The 27,425-nt window shown below is 45.6% G+C and overlaps 1 protein-coding gene across 10 annotated transcripts in view; it reads right to left on the reverse strand.

Annotated features, from left to right (window-relative positions):
* Positions 1–27,425, reverse strand: part of IKZF4 (IKAROS family zinc finger 4) — a 90,510-nt gene that overhangs the window by 31,898 nt on the left and 31,187 nt on the right. For 8 of the 10 annotated variants that reach the window (XM_081181381.1, XM_081181382.1, XM_081181383.1 and 5 more), the window contains exons 3-5: positions 20,008–20,112; positions 14,957–15,217; positions 13,761–13,928 (exon numbers count right to left, since the gene is read on the reverse strand). In XM_081181381.1, the coding sequence (XP_081037507.1) occupies positions 13,761–13,928; positions 14,957–15,217; positions 20,008–20,112 (534 nt within the window). Of the gene's footprint in view, positions 1–13,760; positions 13,929–14,956; positions 15,218–20,007; positions 20,113–25,003; positions 25,150–27,425 lie in introns of all 10 variants that reach the window. The other 2 variants (XM_081181380.1, XM_081181386.1) reach the window with 2 other exon arrangements.

Below are 27,425 nucleotides of genomic sequence, written 5' to 3' on the forward strand. Positions count from 1 at the left end.
AAAACCTGATTTGGTGAAATGGAGCAATGTTTCAGCCTTTGGCAAGTTTCCCCAATAAGAAAAGTCTGGGCAACAGGCAGTACCTACTTGCTGGAAATTCTTCACATTGAACCCCTGCACATAAGCGACAAAACTTTTTGGAAGGCTGGCATGTTATACAGTAATAATAAACAACAACAACAACAACAATTTATCATGTATACCCCACCCATCTGGGAGGGTTTCCCCAACCACTCTGGTGGCTCCCAACAGAATATTAAATACACGATAAGACATCAAACGTTAAAAACTTCCCTAAACAGGGCTGCCTTCAGATGTCTTCTAAAAGTCAGATAGTTGTTTATTTCCTGATGGGAGGGTGTTCCACAGGGCGGGTGCCACTACAGAGAAGGCCCTATGCCTGGTTCCCTGTAACCTCACTTCTCGAAGCAAGGGAACCGCCAGAAGACCCTCGGAGCTGGACCTCAATGTCCGGGCTGAACAATGGGGGTGGAGACTCTCCTTCAGGTATACTGGGCTGTGGCCATTTAGGTCTTTAAAGGTCAGCACCAACACTTTGTGAGAGACCAGCATGGACCAGGATTTACACACAGAGAAACAGAATCATCAAGGTGAAGAAATGGCACGAAAGAGGCAGAATTCAGAACTCTTTAAAGTTCCTTGTCCACGCAACATATTTGGGAAAGGCTGAAGGACAATGGTAGGGCATCTGTTTTAAATGCAGAAGTTTCCAGCTTCTCCAGGTAAGGACTGGGAATGTCCCCGCTCCTGGAGAGCCACTACTAGCGAGTGGAGACAGTGGAGTCTCAGCTGATGAGTTTGACTTCTGGCCTAGCTGTGGGTTAAACCACAGAGCCTAGGACTTGCCAATCAGAAGGTTGGCGGTTCAAATCCCCGCGACGGGGTGAACTCCCGTTGCTCGGTCCCTGCTCCTGCCAACCTAGCAGTTCGAAAGCACGTCAAAGTGCAAGTAGATAAATAGGTACCACTCCGGCAGGAAGGTAAACGGCATTTCCGTGTGCTGCTCTGGTTTGCCAGAAGCGGCTTAGTCATGCTGGCCACATGACCCGGAAGCTGTACGCCGGCTCCCCCGGTCAATAAAGCGAGATGAGCACCGCAACCCCAGAGTCGGCCACGACTGGACCTAATGGTCAGGGGTCCCTTTACCTTTACCTAATTCCCAATTATCTATGAAGTGACAGATCTCAAAACTAATACAGTGGTACCTCGGGTTAAGTACTTAATTCGTTCCGGAGGTCCATTCTTAACCTGAAACTGTTCTTAACCTGAAGAACCACTTTAGCTAATGGGGCCTCCTGCTGTTGCCACACTGCCAGAGCACGATTTCTGTTCTCATCCTGAAGCAAAGTTCTTAATCTGAGGTACTATTTCTGGATTAGCGGAGTCTGTAACCTGAAGCGTATGTAACCCAAGGTACCACTGTACAGCACATCCTTAGGCTCTTCCTAGTAAATGGTGGAAATAAAACAGCTCAAAGTTTTTACAACATACTGGCTGATATCGCAGTCCTCCAGCCCAGCCCCGGGGGCAAGAAGATCATGGATCAGGAGGGGGGAAGGGAGGGAGGGGCGAAGGAAAGAGAAAGAGACCAGGACCATGAAAACTAGCAGCCTGATTTAAAAAAAACCCAACAAAAACAAAAAAACACTTCTGGGAAGTGGCTAGAAAAGCAAAAGGTTCACCAAAAAAGGAAAAAAAGAGGCTGGTGGGGGGAGGGTGGAAGATGTCTCACAGAGCCTGTGCAATGTCAAATACAATTGTGAAGATCAATAGCCCTACACAATGCACTGAGAATGAAAGGGGGGGGGGTAACTTTCTGCCTCTTGACTCAACCGAGACACACAGAGAAACTGAACTAGGAAAGTTTTTAGGAATGGAGATGGCCTTTTGGAACTCTCTGCCATTTTATATAACGCAAGGGACCTTCTCTATTGCCCTTTTGACATTCCTCTTTCAACAAGCCTTCTAAGTGAAATTCTTAAGCCAGCTGGTGTCTGTCAGAAACTGAACTGAATTGTGTGCTACTGAAAAAGTAATTTCTGGAATGGCTTAGTGCCTTTCTAATTCCAAACTGAGGAGTCACGATCAGGGGTCTTCAATCCAATCTGCCATACTCACAATGACAAGTGTTCCGCTGCCTTCTCTTCAGCAGAACGAGGAGCAGCCTTCCTGGATATATAACCTTATTCTCATTCTGTGCTTCTGAGACACACAGAGCACACGGGAAGCACAGTACAATTCCAGGAATAATCCCACTTAGAGGAGGAAGGTGTGTGTGTGTGTAAGAAAATTAATGGATGCAGTGGTGCAATTAGGTAATTCTTGTATCTGGACTTAACAGGGTCCAAGTGCGATAAGCCAGCTCTGCAGAGTTTGGGAGCCCTCCTGTTCATTCTGCAAAGTGGGCTTCTGGGCTTCTGCCACAAGTCAACCGTACAATGGTAATACAACTGAGTGTTCAGGCATGTGGAGGAATGGGGCAGGTGGCCCTGCAAAATTTTAGATCCAACCCCAACAACCCATGACATTCAGCACCCAACAAATTACTTCATAAGGAAAGTGGCCTTCAGGGGAGAAACTGGCACTCCCCACACCTGACGTACAGCATATGAGTTACCCCACAACTAGGACTCTGTTCCCTACTGACAGGGAGTTTTTAAGAGCCCAGCAAAGAAGGTCTAGGTGGGTCCCTATTTGCAAGAGCCACTGACTCTGTAACACAATCCTGGCCAGCCGTGCATCTACAGTGGTGCCTTGCAAGACGAAAAGAATCCGTTCCGCGAGTCTCTTCGTCTTGCGGTTTTTTCGTCTTGTGAAGCAAGCCCATTAGCGGCTTAGCGGATTAGCGCTATTAGCGGCTTAGCGGGCTTAGCGGATCAGCTGATAAGCGGCTTAGCGGATCAGCTGTTAAGCGGCTTAGCGGATCAGCTGATAAGCGGCTTAGCGGATCAGCTGTTAAGCAGCTTAGTGGCTTAGGATCAGCTAATAAGCGGCTTAGCGGCTTGGGGAAAAGGGGGGGGGAGGAAAAAACCCCGCAGGAACTCGCAAGACATTTTCGTCTTGCGAAGCAAGCCCATAGGAAATTCGTTTTGCAAAGCACCTCCAAAACGGAAAACCCTTTGGTCTAGCGGGTTTTCCGTCTTGCGAGGCACTCGTCTTGCGGGGCACCACTGTATTTCTGAGCTACACACGCAACGCCCGGTACTGTTTGTTTTAAAGGAAGCCCGTTGTCATACCTAATCAAAAGAGTACTTTCTCATTTAAGCTGTGCTGTTAAGTTGTGCTTCACTTAAAACCGCATTTCCTCTATGGGCAAGAAGACCCTTTCAATCTTTAAATTGCATATATAAAAACAGGGAACTAAATTCTGACAGTCTGCTCTCCAAATATCCTGGGGAGGAGGGGAGGTGAGAGAAGAGAAAATTCTATAGAATTGGGTCTGCTGAATGCAAATTCCAAATGCATTTGTTTACTGGGTTGGAGAGAGAGAGAGAGAGAGAGAGAGAGAGAGAGAGAGAGAGAGAGAAAGGAGAGTTGTGTACTGAAGAGAGGTAGCCCCATGGGAGAAGAGTCATCCTAGTGATCCCACGTGTAGATGCAGCTTCTGATCTATTTCTAACTGATGTGATGCGTTTGATCTGGTTTATAAATCCTCACTTTTTTGGAGGCAGATCTTCAAAGATGAAAGCAACTGCCTCACCCAGGGGAACAGCATGAAACACACATGTCAGGTTAAGGGGTGGGGTGGGGAGAAGAAAGATATTCCTTGCTCCCCTTCCCCAGGTGGGACAGGCTATTTTTACAGCCGTAAAATCTAAACGCTGATGAGGACACTGTCATTTCACTCATATACCCTCTCTGCCTCATATTAACAATCTGCCCTTCTGCACAGCCTTAATTTTCTTTGATATTACAAACAAATGTTAGGATTTGGCACATTTTATCCGTCAACAGCTGCTTAACATCATTCTGTGCCGTGATATACGGAGGGCTGGTGGCGCAGAAATTACACTAATGAAACAGAAGGCCAGGCCTTGGAAAAAGCATGCTTCTGGAGACAACTAGGTCAAATTCTTGAGGGTCCTTCTAAACTGACCATTTGCGCAGGGAACTGCAGGCGAGTTTCTGTCACTATTTATCACACTCTTAAGCATTTTTCTCCTCTTAGAGCAGACCATACTGCCCTAACTTTCCTCAGTATTCTCTAGCCAATATCAGGATCTTGGGCAGAGGTGCCAATGTGCACACAGATTTCGGGAAGGGCTGTTGATGGCTCAGTGGCAGAGCAAATGATCTGCATGCAGAAGATCCCCGGTTCAACTGGGCAGGCCTGAGAAGGACACCCTTCTGAAACCTTGGGAAGTTGTGGCCAGCCAGTAGAGAACAAGATGTGCCAATATCCTGATGTGGTGTAAGACACATAACCGCCCCTACCTCATAACAACAGTGCTAGAGGAGCCTCCATTAGAGCATTTCTATCAGGGCTGAGGTTACTAGCCAGGCTTTGGAGACCAGCGAGTTATAGTGACAAACGGTCCTTCCAGAGCACGGGTCAAACACAGGAGTATACCCTGCAAGGTCCTGAGAATTCAGTCATACCTCGGGTTACAGATGCTTCAGGTTGTGCATTTTCGGGTTGCGCACTGCGCCAAACCTGGAAGTACCGGAATGGGTTACTTCTGGGTTTTGGCACTCGCGGAAGCGCAGAAGCACTAAATCGCGCTTTGCACATGTGCGGGAGCGCTGAATCACGACCCGCGTGTGCACAGACGCGGTGCTGCGGGTTGCGAAGGTGCCTCCCGCACAGATCACGTTCGCAACCCGAGCGTCCACTTTATCTTCTCCACCCTGTCTTCAGCTATGGTCTGAAATTTTCAGTGTTCACTTCTGTTTTCTGTTGGAGGACTTGGCATATACCAATGATAAATAAGCACACACATAGATATTCAAGCATAAAAGTGGTTTTAAAAAAATGTAGGAACATATCCATTGCTTTAAAAGAGAGGTTTGTAAGTACAGTGGTACCTCGGGTTAAGAATTTAATTCGTTCTGGAGGTCTGTTCTTAACCTGAAACTGTTCTTAACCTGAAGCACCACTTTAGCTAATGGGGCCTCCTCCTGCTGCTGCGCCGATTTCTGTTCTCATCCTGAAGCAAAGTTCTTAACCCGAGGTACTATTTCTGGGTTAGTGGAGTCTGTAACCTGAAGCGTATGTAACCTGAAGTGTATGTAACCCGAGGTACCACTGTAAGTAAAAGGGGGGGGTTAGTTTGATTTTAAGATCAATTTTCAGGGGAAGGGAGCTTAAGCAACCAAAACACAGTGTTAAGACCAAACATATCCGACTCCGACATAACTCTAGGAACAAGAAAAGGGTGACACTGCAGAAAGTGAAGAATGGTATCAGCTGTGCCTTGCATACTGGCTCATTTACCTTTTTAAGCTGCTTGATAGCTGCACATGCTGACTGTCAGCCGAGCTGGTTTATATGCACAGCATCAACTCATGCTGGCTGAGAGCACATGGGGTTTGAGCCATGCCTGAGGCTATGCATGCTCCATGCACTTGAGAGAATATTCTGTGCTAAGGTAAATAAAATGCTGAGTCAAGAAAGCGCAATTCTGTGCCCTGCACGAAGCATGCAAATTAATCACTTTTGCATACATCTGCTTATTTTACACACTCTGTTCTGCTACATGGAACTTTATACATGCCAGTGAACCCTCACCTCCAGACCACTGAGATACCTTCTTTTCTTCTCCCTATTTCACCAGGCATCGCCTATCCACACACACTTAAGCTTATTTTCACAGTCAGGTAGGCAACAAACCAAAAGGACCAAAGCAGGGATTCAAGTTCCATGCGTGCACAGATTAAGTAAAGATCTACAAAAACTACAATGTCACTAAAGACAGTGGAGAGATTAAGATGGCTGTCTGCACTGGAGTCTGAACCTGCCTTTTCTCTTTGCTTAAGCAAACCTAGAAACATGTAAGCAGCATCTCAAATGCCTACATACCAAGAAATTTCTGGGCTAGGCTTTCCGGGGGAGGGGGGGAGGCATGTGTGCATTAGTATATACTGTGCCCACTTGAATCCTTTAGACCTCAGATGTAGTCTCACTTCAGTCTTTGCCCTCATGGCCTATATTGTAGAGTGGTACCTCTGGATGGGAATGGGATCCGTTCCGGGATCCCGCTTCCACGTGTGACATTATTTTGAGCTACAGATAGGTAGCCGTGTTGGTCTGCCATAGTCAAAATAAAAAAATTCCTTCCAGTAGCACCTTAAAGACCAACTAAGTTAGTTCTTGGTATGAGCTTTCGTGTGCATGCACACTTTCGTGTGCACACACAAGGTATCTGAAGAAGTGTGCATGCACACGGAAGCTCATACCAAGAACTAACTTAGTTGGTCTTTAAGGTGCTACTGGAAGGAATTTTTTTATTTTGATTATTTTGAGCGTCTGTGCATGCGGCGAAACCCAGAAGTAACATGCTCCATTACTTCTGGGTCGCTGCGGAGCACAACCCAAAAATACTTCACCTGAAGCTACTTCAACCCAAGGTATGACTGTAGAACATGATTTTGCATAAATTGTGCAAAGCACAAAATTTAAATTGTTTTCGGCACAGGCTCTGGATTTCTGGGGTGCAGATTATACGCAGCCCTCGCTATAGACTCCTCTCTCTAGCTCTCAGGACAAAAGCTGTGCAAGTAATTATGAAACTGTTGCCTCTGGAGGCTTAATGGCTTCAGCCCAGCTTACCAAAGAGACCTACTCTTCCCTTTACTCTCTTACATTCCCTTGAGATCAGCTGAGAGCAGGCTCTTCCATATACCTTCTGTGCACTAATTTCATTCTACAAGGACACAGCATTCTTGGCATAGGCTGCCCTTGATCTAGAATACTCCCACTGTGGACTTTCATAGGTCTTTCAAAAGCCCTACAGTAACACTTTCTAATCTGAGCAGGCTTTCAGTGGGAATGCCTAAATTGGAAAGGCAGGATTTAACAGCTATGCCTTGTCTTTTGATTTGCCATTTTGAGTTTGAGTTTTTAGTTATAATACACTGCCCAAAACTGTCAGGGGGGAACTAGAAATTCAAGCCAACATATACTGGCATCTGTACATGTATCTATTCCTCTTTGTTACATAATGCAAAACTGTTCTTCTGCAGATTTCCCTGCCTGGGGATATCAACATCTTAGCAGGAGTTGAAGGGATGAACCAGCGATAAGCATAACAAGAACATCAAGGTACACCGGAGATAGCAACACGCTTTCCAGACTCTGCAATAATCAAAAGGGTAGGTAAGCTAGAAACAACTTCTCTGAAAAGCTAAGAAGGTTCAGGATAGGGTTCCGTTACACAAACAGCCTATGGCAATGTAAACGTTAATTTCAAGTGGTTTGATGAAAGAATGCATGGGTTATCCAACTCAATTAGTGCATGATTAAATGGCATAAAAGGTAAAGGTAAAGGGACCCCTGACCATTAGGTCCAGTCGTGACCGACTCTGGGGTTGCGGTGCTCATCTCGCTTTATTGGCCGAGGGAGCCGGCGTACAGCTTCCGGGTCATGTGGCCAGCATGACTAAGCCGCTTCTGGCGAACCAGAGCAGCGCACGGAAATGCCATTTACCTTCCCTCCGGAGCGGTACCTATTTATCTACTTGCACTTTGACGTGCTTTCGAACTGCCAGGTTGGCAGGAGCAGGGACCAAGCAATGGAAGCTCACCTCGTTGCGGGGATTCGAGCCGCCGACCTTCTGATCGGCAAGTCCTAGGCTCTGTGGTTTAACCCACAGCGCCACCCACGTCCCTCTAAATGGCATAAGGAGGCCATAATTTAAGCTATATTCTGGGGCTGCCACATGCACAGAACACTGCAAAGTTGGCAGATATATTGCACACTACACATCAGCAGCACACGGTATGGTGGGGCTTTAAAAGAGAATTAGACGAATTCATGGAGGATAAAGTGATCAATGGTTACTAGTCATGATGGCTGTGTTCCACCTTCACTGTTGCTGAGTGTCTCTGAATACCAGTTGCTAGTGAACCAATTGCAGTTGAGCAGGGTGCTGTTGTGCTCAGGCCTTGCTTGAGTGCTTCCTGGAGGCACCCACTGGCCACCAGGATGCTAGTCTAGATGGGTCATTGGTCTGATCCAGCAGGCTTTGCCCCACCCCCACCCCACCCCCGTGTCTGCTACTGACTCACATTCTAAATTTGCTTAAAGCATTTCCAAAAAATAAAAAGAAAAATGCTTCCATCAAAATTGTGGAGGAATTAAGAATTGTACTTTTGTGTGCACATGCGTGTATGGGGAGGTGCCCGTAGTTCTTTCTCTCTGATCTCTAGCCATGGCACTAAAATCCCTAGGGACCCTTAGAGAACAGCCATAATAGCTAACTGTCATGTATATACTGAATAAAAAAGGTAAAGGACCCCTGGATGGTTAGGTGACTATGGGGTTGCGGTGCTCATTTTGCTTTTCAGGCCGAGGGAACAGGCATTTGTCCACAGGCAGCTTTCCGGGTCATGATGAAATCGCTACTGGTGCACGAGTGCCTTAGTGCATGGAAATGCCATTTACCTTCCCGTCGCAGCAATACCTATTTATCTACTCGTGTTCATATACTTGTGAACTGCTAGGTTGGCAGAAGCTGGGACAGAGCCACGGGAGATCACCCCATCGCGTAGATTCCAACGCTGACCTTCCGCTCGGCAAGCCCAAGAGGCTCAATGGTTTAGACCACAGAGCCACCCATATCCCTGGTCCCAGTTCCAAAGCAAGTTAACTAGGTACTGCTGCAGTGGGAAGGCAAACAGTGTTTCTCTGTGCTCTGGCACTTGTCACGGTGTTCCGTCGCATCAGAAGTGATTTAGTCATGGTGGCCAAATGACCCGGAAAGCTGTCTGTGGACAAGCGCCAGCTCCCTCAGCCTGAAGTGAGATGAGCGTCGCACCCCATAGTTGCCTTTAACTGGACATAACCGTCCAGGGGTCTTTTACCTTTTTAACTATATACTGAATAACAGCAATTGTAGCAGTTCAGCTAACCAGCTGCTGGTGTTTAGCCTTCTTCTGGGCTTAGGTTTGCCCTTTGACTAGCAGGGAATCTCAGTGAAACACAGTTTTATACTATAAGCCTTGGGAACAAGGGTACACTTGTCTTGTTAGGCCTCAGATACAGTTTTCCACCCTGAGCCTTTTGGGACAAGCACAGTTTTAAATATATGGGGAGTGGGAAAGAGACATGTACAAAAGGATAAAAAAGGAAGTCAAATGACAATCCTACCTACTTCTGCACTCTGGGATATTTCATTTCAGTGTCTGAAAAAATGGTACAATTGGGTAAGGAAATTAGCAAGCAGTTGTAGCATCCCCTAACGAGTATACTTCAGGTTGGCTTATCTCCTTGAGATACCTCAATACAAAGACATTCCCTGAACACAGAAAACAAGCATGTCAGGGACAAGTCTAGCGTTTGGCACGGAGGAGCAGTCACAAGTGGTATAGGCCAGACACAGATGTGCCACCTAATTAGGATTGAGGGGAAGAGAGAAATGGAAGCAGATAGGTAAGATGGGATACCACCTTAGCTGCTAAGGCTTAGCACTTCCATGGTGCCCCATTGTTTGTATTTAAGAGGGTTGTTCTAAGAAAATTCCTGAGCATCTGGTCTACTGGGGCTGAACAGAGATATTTCCCCAAACCTATCTGGAGCCCTCAGATGACAAAACTCTTCTGCATTAACTAACTTTTCAGCAGGGTTGTGGCGGCTAAAGATTACAGCCTGGTTCTTTATCAGGTGAGGCAGTCTTCCTCTGAAGGCAGGACCTTGACTTAGCTGACGTTTCATGTCAGCTCCCACAATCCATCTGGCTGGCCCTTCAGGGTATTTTCTGATGCTCCCGCATACGATGACCCCGAAAGTGCTCTTTGCAGAGGCAGCGTCTCACTCGGTGGCAAATGCCAACACCTTTTGTTTTGCGACTGAGCGAATCCCCCAAACTGCAAGTTCTCTCTCGGTCTCAAAAAACGATACGTGCAAAATAGTTCTGAGCCCGTACTAAGCACCATGGATACCTACTGGCACCCCCCCCCGAAAGGGTCGGAATCAGAGGAGCTGTCGCCACTGCGAACTGTCGCCAGGAACCACCCAAGCGGAAGCTGGTTGGGGGAAGTGACAACTGATTTTGATTGCTCCAGACTGAAGGACTCTTCAGGAAGGCCAGAGGCCTCGAGGCACAGAGCAGCAGCATCCCAGCAATGCACAGTGATCTGTGAAGAGAGCTGTCGTGATTCCACGGCATCCCTCAACTTCCATGCAAGCTTGCGGGGGGGGGGGGGGAGGATGACAACAACATGCTGATCTCCTTTGCTCACAAAATAGCTAATCAGGGCTTCCTAAATAATGCAAAAAGAAACTTTTTTTCAGGGCGGGAAGTTCAGCGCGTGAGAGAAGAATTTTGTTTGTGTTAAAAAGCCCCAAAGCACTGCAGAAATAGAAGCTAAGAGAAAATAATATATGCTCAGCAGGTGGGCAGATTTCCCTCTCTCTTTCCTGCCCCCTCTGCCCCCCCCCCCGCTCACGGCACGCCAACTGCTACAGTAAAAAACCTTAGACTAAATTTAAAGAGCCACGTCACAAGTATCGTGGGTTAAGAGGCTGATGACAAACTCACCCGTCCATCTTCATGCCAACCGTCCACACAAATCCTACACATCTCTACACAAATAAGGCACCCTATTGACAAACCAGTAACCCACAGAAAGCCAGCAAGGAGTTGGATCCAGCAGTGCAAGATAAGAGAATAAAAGCAGCCCAAAGGTCTAAATCATGGGTAGGCAAACTAAGGCCTGGGGGCCGGATGCGGCCCAACCATCTTCTCAATCCAGCCTGCAGACGTGTTTTTACATGAGTAGAATGCATCCTTTTACTTAAAATGCATCTCTGGGTTATTTGTGGGGCATAGGAATTCGTTCATATTTTTTTTCCAAAATGTAGTCCAGCCCCCAACAAGGTCTGAGGGACAGTGGACCGGCCCCCTGCCTAAAAGGTTTGCTAACCCCTGGTCTAAATGATCCAGCAATCTCTTTCCCACAGTGGCCAAACAGATGCCTATGGAAAAAAATTGCAAGCAGGACTAGATTGTAGTAACAGAGGAATACTTCTCTGATACAGAAGGAAATATACCCCCGTCATGACTAGTAGCCATTGATAGTCTTATTCTCCTTTTAAATCCATCCAAGCTGGCAGCCATCACTACTTTCATAGAATTGTAGAGTTGGAAGGGACCCTGAGGGTCATCTAGTCCAACCCCCTGCAATGAAGGAAACTTTCTGCCCAGTGTGGGGCTCAAACCCACGACCCTGAGATCTCATACGCTACCAACTGAGCTATCTCGTCATTTGCTTCCCTAACCCGTGTCTTTTTTCTAAGCTAGAAAGTCCCAAACAGTGTAACCTTTTTCTTATAAAGGAGTTGCTCCAGTGCCTTGATCATTTTGGTTGCTTTTAAATTTAATTTCTCAGTTTTAAAAATATCCCTTTTGAGGTGTGGTGTCCATAATTACATGCCCAGCATTCCAGGTGTGGCTGAAACATAGATTTGTATAAATATGCTATGACACTGATAAGTTTTATTTTTAGCTTTATTTTAAATGTAATTCCTTTCCCAATGAAGTAGATTCTAAATTTAAGAATGTTGTTTAGATAGTCACCCCCCCTTTTTTCTATCAGTCACAACTTTGAGAATTTTACAGATCTTCAGCTGAACTTTAATTGCTGCAATTGAGGTTTTATTCAGGTGCAACATGAGGTCATGTTAATCCATAGGATTAAGGACAGAGTAGGCTCAATCTAAGAGATTACTAGCACCAACAGGTAAAGCTTGATAAAAGCTTGATAAAACTGCCATTAAGATAATGCGGAGTCAACAATACGAAGATTTCCAGGGTCAGTTAGAGAAGAACCTGAACGACAGGAATGTTCCTAAATAGCAGAGAATGATGTGAAGACAGTTCCACCTTCAGAGTTGAAGGAAGGGTGGGCTACAGATGTAACAAGTAAATAATATCTGTCAGAGAGAAAGAAATCATGAATGGGTGGATCCAGATTAGAAGGCAGGCACTGGAGGTGATGGAACATAGGGAATGGTTGGATGGCTGTGGGTTGCCAGGGGCTGGACTGAGGAGGAATGGTGGGGGCTGCCCCCACCTTCTCCTGAACCTTCCTGAGAACAGGAAGACAGTATAGATTTAGAACAGTGGTTTGCAGAAGGGCATAGTTCAGAGGCTGCAGAGTGGAAAAGCAGGGAAATATTGGGAGAGGAACAGCAGGAAGAAGCAGCACCGGGGGCGCGACAGTTGACAGACTCAGTGTCTTTGGAAAGCGTTCCTGAGCCCCCCTCTCCCAGGACGGCATTGAGAGTAGTAGAACAGAAAGCTTACAGGCAGAAAACTCAAATTAGCCGGCGCAGGGATGACGTAGAATAGGAGAAATGGAGGGGGTTTGAATTTACTCGGAGTAACGCCATTATTTAACAGAGATTGCATTCCTTCGTCTCTCTCTGTGAATACTGAATAAATTACGTGGTAAGAACTATTCTTGTTTATCTGCTTTTTGGCTGCCACTGGGGGAGGGGTCTGATTCCCTGAAGCCTGACATGGGTGGTCACTGTGGTCTACCTCCCTTTAAGAAGAGGTGACTCCAACTAGCAGAGGTCTGGGCCGAGGGCAAAGAGCAAGAGATAGTTCTGCCAACCCACCAAGCCCTACCTTGCTCTAACTATTTTTTGTCTAAGAAATTTATAAACTGCTTAATTATACAGTCATACCTCTTGTTGCGTTTGCTTCAGGTTAAATCTTTTCAGGTTGTGTCCCGCAGTGACACGGAAGTAACGGAATGTGTTACTTCCGGGTTTCGCCGCTCGCGCAGACGCTCAAAATGAAGTCACGCGCATGCGCAGAAGCGGCAAATTGTGACCTGCAGGCGCAGGTTGTGTTCTGCTCATGTTGCGAACAGGGCTCCTTAAAGGATCGCGTTCGCAACCAGAGGTACCACTGTATACATTTCTAAACACTGTACATAAAAGAATGGGACAATAAAGAAAAGAAAATACCGTATTTTTCGCACCATAGGGCGCACCCAGTTTTTAGGGGGGGAATTCAAGAAAAAAAATATTCCCCCCTCCGCAGCTCCAAAGAGGAGAGGCTGCGTGGGGCTAAAGAATCCATAGCCCCGTGCAGCCTCTCCTTGCCGGAAGGGTTGCGCGCAGCTATGGATCAAGCCAAGGCAGCGAGCGGGATGGATTCCGCTCGCTGTTTTGGCTTCCCCTTTAGCCCTGTGCAGCCTCTCCTTGGCGGAGGGGTTGCGCAGGGCTTTCCTGGCAGGTGGGGGGATTCCCTCACCTCTCGCAAAAGCCCGCAGAAGCCGCGCAATCCCTTTAAAGAGATTGCGGCTTCTCCTGGCTTTTCTGGGAGGTGGGAGAAGGGACTGATGCCGCCAGTCAGTCCCTTCTCCCTCCTGTGGAAAAGCCCGCAAGAGTGCATGGAGCTTGTGTGCGGCTCTTGGGGGCTTTTCCCACCTGCCTTCCCCCTGCATTCGTTCCATTGGACGCACACACATTTTCCCTTGCTTTTCAGGAGGGAAAAAGTGCGTCCTATGGTGCGAAAAATATGGTACCCATAAAACTGAACTAGAGCAGAAGTGCCTCGTGACCCACCTGAGTGTGTTCGGAGGTGCCCCGTGAGTGCGTCTCTCCTCCGACAGGCATAGTTACAGAAGGGACATTTGAAGGGCTTCTCGCCCGAGTGCAGCTTGATGTGGCGCAGGAGGTTGCCCTTTTGGGTGAAGGAGGCACCGCACTGATTGCAATGGAACGGCCTCTCACCTAGGAAGAAGAATAGTGCATTGGGATGAGTATCCAGAAAGGTTAGCCTCGACCCTTGCTTTCACTGATGAACCATGACCCCCAGTTCAAACATGCTGATAAACTGAGTTTAAAGGAAACAAACAGACTCGGGGTTGTATTCAGTGCAGTGTTAAATGGTGCAGGTGGCGCTGTGGCCTAAACCACGGAGCCTATTGGGATTGCCGATCAGAAGGTTGGCGGTTCAAATCCCCGTGATGGGGTGAGCTCCCATTGCTCGGTCCCAGCTCCTGCCAACCTAGCAGTTCAAAAGCACACCAGTGCAAGTAGAGAAATAGGTACCACTGTGGTGGGAAGGTAAACAGCATTTCTATGCGCTCCGGTTTCCATCACAGTGTCCCGTTGCGCCAGAAGTGGTTTAGTCATGCTGGCCACATGACCCGGAAAGCTGTCTGTGGGCAAACGCTGGCTCCCTCGGCCTGAAAGTGAGATGAGCACCACAACCCCATATTCATCTTTGACTGGGCTTAACTGTCGAGGGGTCCTTTACTTTTTTTTAACCTAAGTGGACAGTTCCATTGGGGCAAGGATTTCTCATTGTGCAGCAGAACTATCTCCCCCTCTGCTCCCCCCCCCCACTTCCTAAATCCATTCTGGGGAATCCTCCAACTCTCTGGAAGAGGAGAGGGAGGACGTCCCATTCTGCTAGTGCCAATCCTTGTGCTAGCACAATTATTTCCTTTAACACTGTCCCCCTAAGTCCTCCATGGAGCTGTTCAGGAGCAAGCATGAGTGTTTCCAGCTCATGCATCTTGCAGAAAACCATGGTTTAGCATGACATGTGGATGTGTGAAGTACTCTGAATGCACCTGGATTGATCTAACACCCAGTCTTGTAAGGAAAGAGCTATAAAGCAGTTCAGAGCCTTATTAGGCTAAAGAGCCTGAGCGTGACACATAGAACGTTTAGACCATTGAGACTTAAAGCACTATACAAGTGCAAAGCTCATGCATCAGCCCTTACGGTTACCAGCAGCCATGCCCGCTCACCGGTGTGGCTGCGCTTGTGCACCATCAGTACATTCGGGCCAATGCACACCATCCCACAGATATCACATTTCAGCTTGCCATTGGGTAGCCGGATGCCGCCAGGGGAATGTGGCTCCTGCCCTGTCCCGTCACAGTAGCCGAGTGGCTCAGAGAGAGAATCCTCCACAATCACGCTGTCCTCTTTTTCAATGAGCCGGTCGTCATGCGACAGCAGCCGGCTTGATTCTTCATCACTGTACATTTCCACCTTGATAGAATTTGCTATGGAGGGAAAAGATGTAAAAAAAAAAAAAAAAAAAAAAACAACAAAGCACGTACAGGTTTGTGACAAGTATTTGTAAACAGTTAACTTTTTTTTAAAAAAAAGTTGTTATGGTCCAGGAGAGTGAAAAGAGACTTCTAAAAAATAACCATCAATAATTATTAATAGATCCTACTAGCATCTAAGGCCAGGTGCTTGGGGAGCATGATAGAAATTTCTAAAATTATGTATGATGTGTGTGTGTGGGGGGGAGATTTATCCTTCTTTCCCACTATTTTAGATCACCCCTTGACACTGATTGGGAGCAAATTCAGCACAAGCCAATGGAGTATTTATTCAGAAAGTGCATCATCAACTTATGGGATTCAGTGTGACAAGAGAGCCAGTGTGGTGTAATGGTTAGAGTGTGGAACTAGGACCTGGGAGAGCAGGGTTCGAATTCCCGCTCGGCCATGAAGCTCACTGGGTGACCTTGGACCAGTCACTATCTCTTACCCTAATCCACCTCACAGAGTTGTTGTCAGGATGAAATGGGGAAGAGGAGAACCATGTGACCACCCTGAGCTTATTGGAAGAGAAATGTGACATATAAACGTAATAAATAATATAAATAAGCCATTAGTTTAGAAGGAACTTTAAAAAGGGATTAGACAAATTCATGGAGGCCGGGGCTATAAATGAGCATTAATCACATCAGCTAAGTGAACTACTATGATTACTTTTTAAACTGCCAGTTCGTGTGGGGCAACAGTAGGGTGCTTCTTATGTTCTAGAGCAGGCATCCCCAGACTCAGCGCTCCAGATGTTTTGGGACTACAATTCCCATCATCCCTGACCACTGGTCCTGTTAGCTAGGGATGATGGGAGTTGTAGTCCCAAAACATCTGGAGCGCTGAGTCTGGGGATGCCTGTTCTAGAGTATCAAAAGGTGTAAAAATCAAATACAATCCCCAGTGCTCCAAATAATGTAGGGCTCAGCACATGGGGGGCAGGGAGCAGGCCTCTCCTCCACTAGATCCCCGGCCAGGTAGAAAGGACATTTCACTCTGACAATACAGGCAGGAAAATGGTCTGAAGAGCAGCCTTCTAAGGCATTTTTCTGCCAGCACCCTGCAAGAATGTTGTGGCATCTTTTCTACAGACAGAAGGTCAAGAGTCCTAAACCCAGGGTCTGGTTTCTAAAACGTTCAGTTAAGAATGCGCAAGAAACCGGGATGCTATGACATTAGCAAGAAGAGCTCTTTGCTAGGGGAACGCACAGCCGGCCTGTAAATCCAACCACATCAGTTGGTGTAACAACGGACGCTCGTCCCATTTCAAGGTGCAAAAATGGGCAATAAAATATTAAAAATCTAGCCCTTCCCAAGCCAGAGACGGGGGAAGCTCGCAACTTGGAAAGCAGGGAGCATCTAGCGCAGGGCTTCCCCCTGAAGCAGCTAATGGAATGTAAAGCTTGAAAAACGAGGACTTCCTGTTTCGACCGACAGACACATGGAGCAGCCTCCGCCGCAGAAGGAATGCTGTTCGCGAGGCCTTGCTGAATAAACACTCCTGAACCTTTGGTCCATGGCCAGGTTACATCATTCCAAGGAGTGTACTGAAAAGAAGGACTCTCATATATGAATCTCCTCCCAATTCCTAAGTCCCACTGCGTTCTCTTCCAAGCAGCATTCCGCTGCAATGGGAAAACAGGAGGAAGCTGCCTTATACCAACTCAGTCCATTGGTCCATGTAGCTCAGTATTGTCCACCATAACTTGCACATGCTTGCTACACATGCATCAGGACCACCTATTAATACAGCGGAAGGTGGAGAGCCTCAAAATGAAAAGGGAAGCTGAACCCTTACCCCTCCCTTGTTCTGTTTTTTGCTTCAGGTAATTTTCTCCCAATCCAGCTTGAGACTAGGCTGGGAGCAAAATGCCCATAACAGCAAAGCATAGGCAGATAAAGCGAGGGAGAAGGTTCAGTTCTCTCACCTGTGTATCCTTCTTTTCTTAAAATTAAAAGCCCAGCACCACCTGCTTCGTATATAAACACAGCAGGCACGTGAACAAAGGTGCTCCAATCATATTTAGTCCCCCCCCCCCCGCAAAGGATGGCACTTTTAGCTATGCTCATGTGTTTTGGGATAAGGAAACAATATGAACCAGCCTTCCCCAACCTGATGTCCTTCAGATGATTTAGACTCCAACCCGCATCAATCCTAATTGGCATATCCCCACAGCATGATGGAAGTTGAAGTCCAAAACATACGGAGGGCGCCACGTTGGGGAAGGCTAGACGGCTGATATAATCCCTTCAGACTCTCCATGAAATGTCACCTAGATTTTTTTCACACGCAGGGCAGGATAAAGATAATAGTTTGAGTTTCCTCACTTGAAGCTTTATAAGTGTATACAGTATATTGTAACATCACGAATGGAAATCGTTAATTATATAGCTGTTGACTAAGGGATTATTATTATAACTGACATTAATTACGATTATGGAACACAGTGATGTAAGATTGGAAATGCACCCAAACCATCATGCGGGGAGCCGATTTTAACGAAAATGTATTAATTGGAAGTTGACTGGCACTTTGAGAATTGAATAATTTGGGAATTAATTGTTATTGTTATAATTTGGCTATTATTGGTAGTACGGTGGTACCTTGGGATGCGAACGGGATCCATTCCGGAGCCCCGTTCGCATCCTGAATAGAACGTAAGGCGCAACTGCGCGGATCGCGTTTTGCTGCTTCCGCGCATGGTCATTTCCGTTACTTCTGGGTTGCCGCAGAGCGCAACCCGAAAGCGCTCAACCTGAAGCACATTCAACCCGAGGTATGACTGTATATTGGAAAACTAATAAAAAAATGTTAGAAAGGAAAAGAAATGGCACCTAGAATTAAGGCGGCAGTTACCATGTTCATTCTTAAAGAGTGTTTGATTTGTGGCATTCCACAGAGCATTGGAATAGTTAAGAATGTAGGTCATTGCCCGCATCTCTGCTTTTTCCTCTCTTATCTAGTTGCCACCTATTCATGCTATACAAACTGAAGGTAGCAACTTGAAGGCCTTGCACACACAGCTACGGCTGGCAGCCATGGCAGGAGGCTAGTGCAGAGAATTTACCTGTGCTCCTAGAATATCTCGGCATTAATTACATTAAAAGAAGCCAGGCTGCTTAGGTTAGGCATACACTCCTGTTTATACATCTTGGAGATCCAGCTGCAAGCCGACACCTCTGTGCGCAAATATGAAGTGAAAACCTGCTCGCTGTGGCAGGAGCTGCTTGGGTATATTGATGCTGGTTGAACTTTGATGTTTTTTCGCTCCCCTGGGGATGAGTGTTTCTTTTTCTCTCTCCCCCACAGCAAACGGAGGGCTGGCTTTTGTTCTGCAACTTTCCTTACAGAAGGAAGGCAGAGTCTGGTTGGGTTGGCAAAACAGGTTATGTAATATTTCTGCTCCACTGGGGCATGAGCTTGCTGGCTGAACCAGCTGTGAAATCAAGACTGATCAGAAGCAACGGTATCAGGCAGCGTCTCCCTTTTAAAGGAGAAGATACTCATTTCCTATTTGTTCAAACCATACACTGGGTTCTCCTCCTGTTACACTGAACAAGTGTGATCATGCTTTTCCAGGGGATCAACTAAATTTTAACGCAGCGGATGTGTTAACATGGACATTTGAACGTTCCTTTCTAAATGACTAAAACTGGATTTAATTGTTGGTTTTTATAAGCCAACTGTAATCGGTTTTATAAACCAACTGGAGTGTAATATAAACCTCCCGTGATTTCAGATAAAGAATTAAGAGGATGTTATAGCTATCTAATGGGATGCGGGTGGTGCTGTGGTCTAAACCACAGAGCCTAGGACTTGCTGATCAGAAGGTCAGCGGTTTGAATCCCCGCGACGGGGTGAGTTCCCATTGCTCGGTCCCTGCTCCTGCTAACTTAGCAGTTTGAAAGAACATCAAAGTGCAAGTAGATAAATAGGTACCGCTCCGGCGGGAAGGTAAACGGCATTTCTGTGCACTGCTCTGGTTTGCCAGAAGCGGCTTAGTCATGCTGGCCACATGACCCGGAAGTCCTTGGCCAATAAAGCGAGATGAGCGCGCAACCCCAGAGTCGGTCACAACTGGACCTAATGGTCAGGCGTCCCTTTACCTTTTATAGCTGTCTAACACAAAGCAGTATTATCAGGTGAGAGACAATAGTCAGAAGTCAAGTCTGAGAACGCTAATCTTTCCCATACATTAACTCTGCAACATGGTGGTCATACTTTTCAGCAAAATTCTCAAAAAAGAAAAAAAGGAAAGCCCAGTTGATAATTTCAGCAGGAAATGCTGGTGGTTGCAGAATATGGCAAATTAGAATGCATCAGCGCAAACACCATCTGAATATAGAGTCCTCTCCCGCATCTCCAACTCTTTGCTCACATGATCTAGCACCACTGGTGCTTTCCCAGCAACCACAATTTCCAGTCACTCACTCACTATGAGAGGAAATGCCTTCTTTGTCGATAAATGTGTCAGGAACCAAACAGTGACTTTCAAATCTCTCAAACTAAAAATCTGAGCAGGAGAGAATACTAGGCAGAAAGTTCAGATAACCCAAGGCTGCTGTATAAAAGCTGCCTCTTTTCCAGGGCCTCCTCCAAAAGGTAAATTCTTCGCTGGTGTGATTATCTTTGTGCAGACCTTTTTGGAGGATTTCAAAGGTGGTCTCTGCCTTGATCACAGCTTGGGCCCAACACCTTTTGGACATAAACTACAGGAATCAGAAAATGACATACTTACCACTAAGGGAGCGGCTTGGGGAGGAATGTTGGCTGTTTGGTGTGCTCACAGTAGGGCCCACAATCGTGGAGGTGAACTCCTTTTCCAAAGAGGAATCTCCACTACCTTTGAGGAACAAAAAGAAGCAGAGAGCACAGGTAAGCCTCGTTTCAAGAAATCAAGAAATATTTTTCCTGTGCTTAGGACTGAAGATGGGCACAGAGGAAAGGAAACTCTCCTGATGAGTTTGAGTAAAGTCTAGATTTTGCAGCCTACAAAATCTGAATGAAAAAAATTCCATTGGCGCTCTGACTGAATGAAAACCTAGCAGGAGGAATCCCAACAAATCCCAACCATGTATATAATAAGTGCCCTGTTCTTGCACCGTATAGTTTATGATGATCAGATGATTATCAGTGTAGACCCAGATACAGTGAACATCCGACCAGCATTTCAGAAGAGAGATGTCAGATACTGATAGAACCAGTTCTATTACATACATAAAGCAGCCTTCTTGTATTTATAAGACTGAATTCATAAATGTTTTCAGAATGATGATACTGGTTTAACATGTATAACATGCATTGTCAAAATAAGCCTGCAGCCTCTAAGCTACCCGAATGCTTGTAACCAATATATGCAGCAGCACTTGGGAATCATCAAAGAAGTGCAAATATCTCATTACATGGCAATTACAGGATAAAGGGATCCCCATTTAAAATTTGAATCACCTTAAATAAAAGCCAGGATATACGTAGCTTTGTTGTTGTGCAAATAATACGCAATATGAATACAGAAATGTGTCATAAAGAAGAGTTTCAACATGAAGTCTCATGGAATAGCTGATATATATATATGAATGATTGCGGAATCCAGGCTCAAGATAACAATACTACAGTGAACTGATTTCAAATACATTCTTCATCTATGGATTCCTGTGTTGTTTGCTGTTGCCTCCAAGAGGAAGAAAGCATGCACCAAAAGCACTTGCTTACTTTGTTCTCTTTATTTATGGGGAAGAACATGAATCAGTTGCATATAAAGATCTTATTAAGGGTTTATTAGCTACAGTGTACATGGAAGTCATGCAACACTAGAGAGTTCGCAGAATCTTGCATTTGACTTTTTTTTAGAGTCTGACAGCTTGCCCTTTTAGAGAAGCTAGCCCAACTAAATTATCCAAATGTGTACTCTTGTTGTTTTTTAGTGTGCAGTTTCCATTTCTTCCATTAATAAGAACCCATCCTCCCTAAGCCCACCTCATTTATTGTTTTGGAAAGGGTGTGGGTTGTATTCAACAACAGTCATGCTCTAAGTAGGACCAGTGGAATTTATGGACATGGCTAAGTTTGGTGTATTCATTTCAACAAGTCTTCTCTGAGAAGAACTTCATTGGATTCAACCCAATCTTACTTAAGAGAGGAATTCAACTAAGTTTTACTCAGAGTAGACCCACTGCAATGAATGGGCATAACTTAGTCATGTTTATTAATTTCAGTGGGTCAATTGCTTGAACTGACACAACAATCTCCTTAGTGCCATGTTATATTCCACACATTATCCCATTTTTTTAAAAAAAATCATTGTACACTGTATACTGAAAACACAACCTATTGATAAAAAAAACTACTTGTTTAGTGACTTAACATGACTATGGAGGGACAGAATCACTCAACAAGATACATCAGTGCACTTTACACACCCATATTAAATATTTGCACTGGTGTATCTGCCTGCAGCTCCACCAATTTAAAGGAGTTAAGTGTGCTTAATCTAAAGACTCAGTTTAAGATGGGGCATGATCATCTTTATGTTTTATAACGAAGCCAAATGAAGGCAAGGGACAATGTTGCTCCTTTTGGATACAACATTCCTGGCTTGCTATAGGATTGCAGCCTACCTCCTTTTGCATGCATTGGGGGGGACCCTCTTAAATAAACTTTGTTCATTTAAACTAAATAAACCAGGATAACTAACTACGCCAAAGCTAACATAAAATGGGAGACCCAATGTTTGTCGCTGACTTGCTAAGGAATCTCCAGCCTGTCGGTGTGTCATTAGGCCCAGTGTAGGTCCCAATTTAGCCCACAAAGCCATTTTCTCCAAACCACATCAACCTTCCTCCATACTTGATAACTTATGTGGGGGAGAGAAGGGAATGGTTCCAAAGGAATAATCTCGAAACCACTGGGGGCTTCAAGGGAACTCTGGACTGTTCTTTTCCAAGCAGGGCTTGCTGATCTGGTGGAGTCCCATATTGTCTATTTGTAGCTAATTAGCAGCTAATTAAAGCAAGCCCTTTTGAAGCTGTCCCAGGAGGTCATAATGATGCCAGGAGGTTGACAGGTAGGCAGAGCTGCCCACCTGTCAAAGTTGGCCCACAGGTGTGTATGCAGGAAGGATTTAGCTTGCCAGCCACGTTCAGTTCCCCACCCCTGTGCTAAACTGCAGTTTAGCAATCCAGGATAATTACAACTTAACCAGTCCATTGTAGAAAGCTGCAGGGAAGCAGAGCAGAAACCATGGAATGCTAATTGACGGTAGCTTGATAAACTGCATTTATCACTGTTTCTCGCTGAAGGTTTTTGAAGAGACTGGAAGGAATGTCTTGGGCTTAAATCTCACCGATGTGACAAAATCTGTCTCAGTTCTACTATTTCAGAATGCAGGTGGGGGCTCACAGGAGTCCACGCTCCTCCATACGAGAAAATCCCTGCGCACAGGAAAGAAGCGTTACAGCTGTCAAGACAGGAGGTTACTAGAGTATGCAGAAGTGTAGTCAGGCTGAACAACAGCAGCTGACAAACCAGGCAAAGCTGGAAATTGGCACTCCTTGCCACTTGATGCCACTGGGGCCTTGTGTAGTAATGATGGCCATTGAATGTCTGCTATCTCCTTCCATGCTGCAACTTAAGACCGTGGGTTGTATCCAATGTAGCGTGAAGTTAAAGAAACTTAGCAATGAACCTGTTCCATTAGTGGGTTATCTTGTGCGAGAGGTTCCAAAAAGCGAACAGCTTGGATTTCTAAGCGCAATTTGTACACCTGTGCTAGTGCAAGTTCTTGCGCAATCGTTACATCGGCGGACCTGCCACGTGGGTTTACCCATAATATGCAACACAAACCTAGACAGCATCTTAAAAAGCAGAGACATCACCTTGCCAACAAAGGTCCGTATAGTAAAAGCTATGGTTTTCCCAGTAGTGATGTATGGAAGTGAGAGCTGGACCGTAAAGAAGGCTGATCGCCGAAGAATTGATGCTTTTGAATTATGGTGCTGGAGGAGACTCTTGAGAGTCCCATGGACTGCAAGAAGATCAAACCGATCCATTCTGAAGGAAATCAGCCCTAAGCACTCACTGGAAGGACAGATCCTGAAGCTGAGGCTCCAATACTTTGGCCACCTCAAGAGAAGACTCCCTGGAAAAGACCCTGATGTTGGGAAAGATGGAGAGCACAAGGAGAAGGGGACAACAGAGGACGAGATGGTTGGACAGTGTTCTTGAAACTACAAGCATGAGTTTGACCAAACTGTGGGAGGCAGTGGAAGACAGGAGTGCCTGGTGTGCTCTGGTCCATGGAGTCACGTCCCTGGAGTCACATGACTAAACAACTAAACAACAACAACAAATGCAACACTGGAAAACAGACCTCTGCTTTCACAAGGAAACTTGCACGAGCGGACTAACAGCTCTGGATACAACCCTTTGACTTAAAATACAGACTCAAGCCATTAGTTAAACATCAGCCAAGCTCTTCCCTCTGGCCTGGTGAAGGGTTCTGTGGAACCTGAAAGTTTGCTCAGTACAAAGGTATTGTCTCCTAATGTTGGCTTTTTTTCTTACGGGTCAACATGAGTACTTTTGCTTTTCTATTTATTCAAATGAAAATAAGAACAACTTCCCTGTTGTTCATTGGCACTGCATTTAGAGAAGCAGGATCAGTACGGGCAGCATGCAATGAAAATACTGCAGCAATGCCAGCCCCCTGAACGTCTTTTCTGCAAGACACTCTCCCCAATTCCTGTTTAGTGCCCCCGTTGTTTGGAGGCACTCTTATCTACTTAGGAAAAAAGCAAGTTCTAAAAGACAGGAAGCATGTCTGGAGACATTCTCATCAGAGAGGCTTTAGTACAGAGACAGGTGATTTTCTTCAGAGTTTGAACGAGCTGCTGTTCTCATGCCCACATAGCTGAGCACATTCCAGGATCTGTCACGATAAAAGGAAACAGACTGTTCCAACCAGGTGAAGTCAATTTTAACACAGGCACAGCATGCAAGGCTGGTGCCTTGTGGTCATTTTATCTTTAAGGAAAAGTTGTTGCTTTCTTCTCCCAGGTGGGCCCAAAGGCCAAGACTTTCTGGATCCTGAAAAAAGGAATTTCACCCTTTCCCTAAATGCTGTCATTCCTCAGGTGCGTAAACAGGAGAGTCTACATCATAGTAAGCCTATCTCTGCAACTGCCTAGAAGCAGCCACACACCCCTCAATATGGATATTAATCGTTTAATTAGAAGTTAGCCACGATATGGCTAAGCAAAATAGGCACCAGCAGCAAACAGTTCGCAGCGGAGCACATTTAAGCATCAATGACTTGAACTAACTAAGGATTTCTTCTGCTCCTTGCCAGAACACACAGAGAATTAAGGCCCTGACCCCTTCCCTGGGCTTTTACTAAATAGCAAATGGTGGAGGAAGAAAAAGGGGGTGTGGGTCTTTAACAGCCTCGTCCACTGCTTTTATAACACATACATTTATCTTTCCCCTTTGATTGCTCATCCCTAACTGATCGCCTGCAGTTGCATTTCTGATTTCGAACAGACTCTATCCCCCACCCCACCCCCCGACACAGACGATGAAGGAATTCTAGAGATCAATTTACTTGCATCGAAAGTTAGCCACTTCCTGCACTGTTCTGCGTGGCATCAGACACACCCCAAATGGCGCCAAGTGTAAATGAAAACAGAAAAGAGCATGGAGTTATTTCACACGGCCACCCCGCTCCCCATTTAACTTACATTATTCTAGCTTGCTGAAGATACCCTGGAGTGTTATCACAGCCAACTCCTTGGAAACAGCACTGGAATACAGACTGTGTGTGTGTGTGGCTGCATCTCGGCAGTAGGGTGAACTCAGCCACTCACCTTCCAGGAAGAAGAGATTCCTGGAAGTGAGAGAAACGGCCGTCATTTTACAGTCAAGCAGCACAGTTAGAGCAGGAATCCATACGGCTGCAGTGTCCCCTTTCGCTGAGATTCTGGCTTGCTCCACTGAACGCTTTCTATGCCTTGCCTCTGAAAACAGAGCCATCAGCTTACAAGGGGACATCCCTTTAGTGATGGGTTTTTTAAAAAAACAACAACAACCCCACATTGCCGGGGCTAGACAGAGCAAGGAAGTCCGTGGAAAAAACATCGCAGTTGTTGCCTAACCCCCATCACTTTGGCAACAGAATGAATGCTTCACAGTTGCTCTGGAAAGATAAGAGCTGCCACCGAAAGAGCCTTTAACACTCCAGAAAGTGGCAGAAGAAACTGTATAAGTACAATGAAACACTCCACTGCATTCAACAGAATATATATATATATTTCTATTAAGGTGTGCTGCACATTGTACACAATTGACTCATTCTTTCACAGTAAAGTAGCCATGTTTCTTTGGCTAACCAGTTTTCTCTTGGCCAAATAGCTAGATCAAAACCATTAGGTACGGGATCAGCGCAAACAGCATACTTCATTTAAACGTTATTTGGGTAAATTGAAGAGCCAAAGGAGAGAGAAAATCTACTGAATGTGTGGAGTGGGGAATAAAGAAAATGTTTCCCTGCTCTTTCAAATACCTTGAGGAGATAAAGTAAAATCTTGAGGGAAGCTTTCCCGTTGTTACTGGGCTCATCACAAATCTAGTTCATTATTCTTTTTTAAATCCCTACCCCATAGTTTTTACCCATTCCGTCTTTTCCGCTAAGAGTTTAATCACTTCATGGAAACATGTTTTTTTGTTTTTGATGAGGAGTATAAATGCAAGATACTGCTATCTTCTGATTAAAATTATGCACTTAGCTGTTGTATTTCTATCACGCCTACTTAAAAAAATCAGGAGAAAGAAGTGCATGTTACAGGAGCTTTAGCCGACTTCTGCAGAGTTAATTTCCATAATAAAAATAATAGTTCTAAAGGGGGGGGAGCAAATGTCTAAATTTTAAATTATGCATATGTGTCCTAGCAGGCATTCATCGCCTCCTGCACGCAAGTGAGAGAAAAAGCAAATGCCTTCAAGAAGGCGCCTACCACCCATGGCTTTTAATCAAGAATAATGCTAAAGATCTGCTGCTCAATTAGTCAGAGGCACTTTTTAAATAGTTAAAGTCAATCCAGAATGCAGCAGCCAGACTGGTGACTGGGAACGGCCGCTGAGACCATATAACACCGGTCTTGAAAGACCTACATTGGCTCCCAGTACGTTTCCGAGCACAATTCAAAGTGTTGGTGCTGACCTTTAAAGCCCTAAACGGCCTCGGTCCAGTATACCTGAAGGAGCGTCTCCACCTCCATCGTTCTACCCGGACACTGAGGTCCAGCACCGAGGGCCTTCTGGCGGTTCCCTCATTGCGAGAAGCAAAGCTACAGGGAACCAGGCAGAGGGCCTTCTCAGTAGTGGCGCCCTCCCTGTGGAACGCCCTCCCACCAGATGTCAAAGAGAACAACAACTACCAGACTTTTAGAAGACATCTGAAGGCAGCCCTGTTTAGGGAAGCTTTTAATGTTTGATGTATCATTGTATTTTAATATTCTTTTGGAAGCCGCCCAGAGTGGCTGGGGAAACCCAGCCAGATGGGCGGGGTATAAATAATAAATTATTATTATTATTATTATTATTTAACTGGTCAATCAACTTGAAGTTGCGTATTTAACCATTTCAGACCAAGCACAGGCCTTTTCTTGAGAAAGGTAAATCCTGAGCTCAGTACTATAAACAAACAAACAAACAAACAAACAAACAAACTCATTGGAACCAGGACCTAAGTTTTCAAGTCAGCACTGTAGAGAGCGAAAAAATAAAAACTGAACTCCAGCTTTGAATTTTTCAATGGTCAGACTCTGGGATTTTTCTAGCCTTGTCTACACTATGTATTTACCGCACATCAGTGCTGGTTTCACGGCCCAATGTGTTTCTCACCTGCTAGGTATACACTGCAACATACATCCTCCCTGCTTCTGCCTGATATGATTACACCAACAATAACGGTTGCCATATTTTATCCCAGGCCAATGAGGACGGACTGCTGTGCTTCCATCTCTCCTTCCTGTTGCAGAAGTGTGCTTTAATGGAAATCCTGTGAACCAAACATCAAGGCTATTGTCCACTTTCTACTAGTTGAGAAGGAGCAACTGCCAATACTCAGCTGCAATCGTGGCCATTCTGACAGTTGTTCTTTTT

This window comes from Podarcis bocagei (assembly GCF_964188305.1).
Source record: "Podarcis bocagei genome assembly, chromosome: 2".
Lineage (NCBI taxonomy): Eukaryota > Metazoa > Chordata > Lepidosauria > Squamata > Lacertidae > Podarcis > Podarcis bocagei.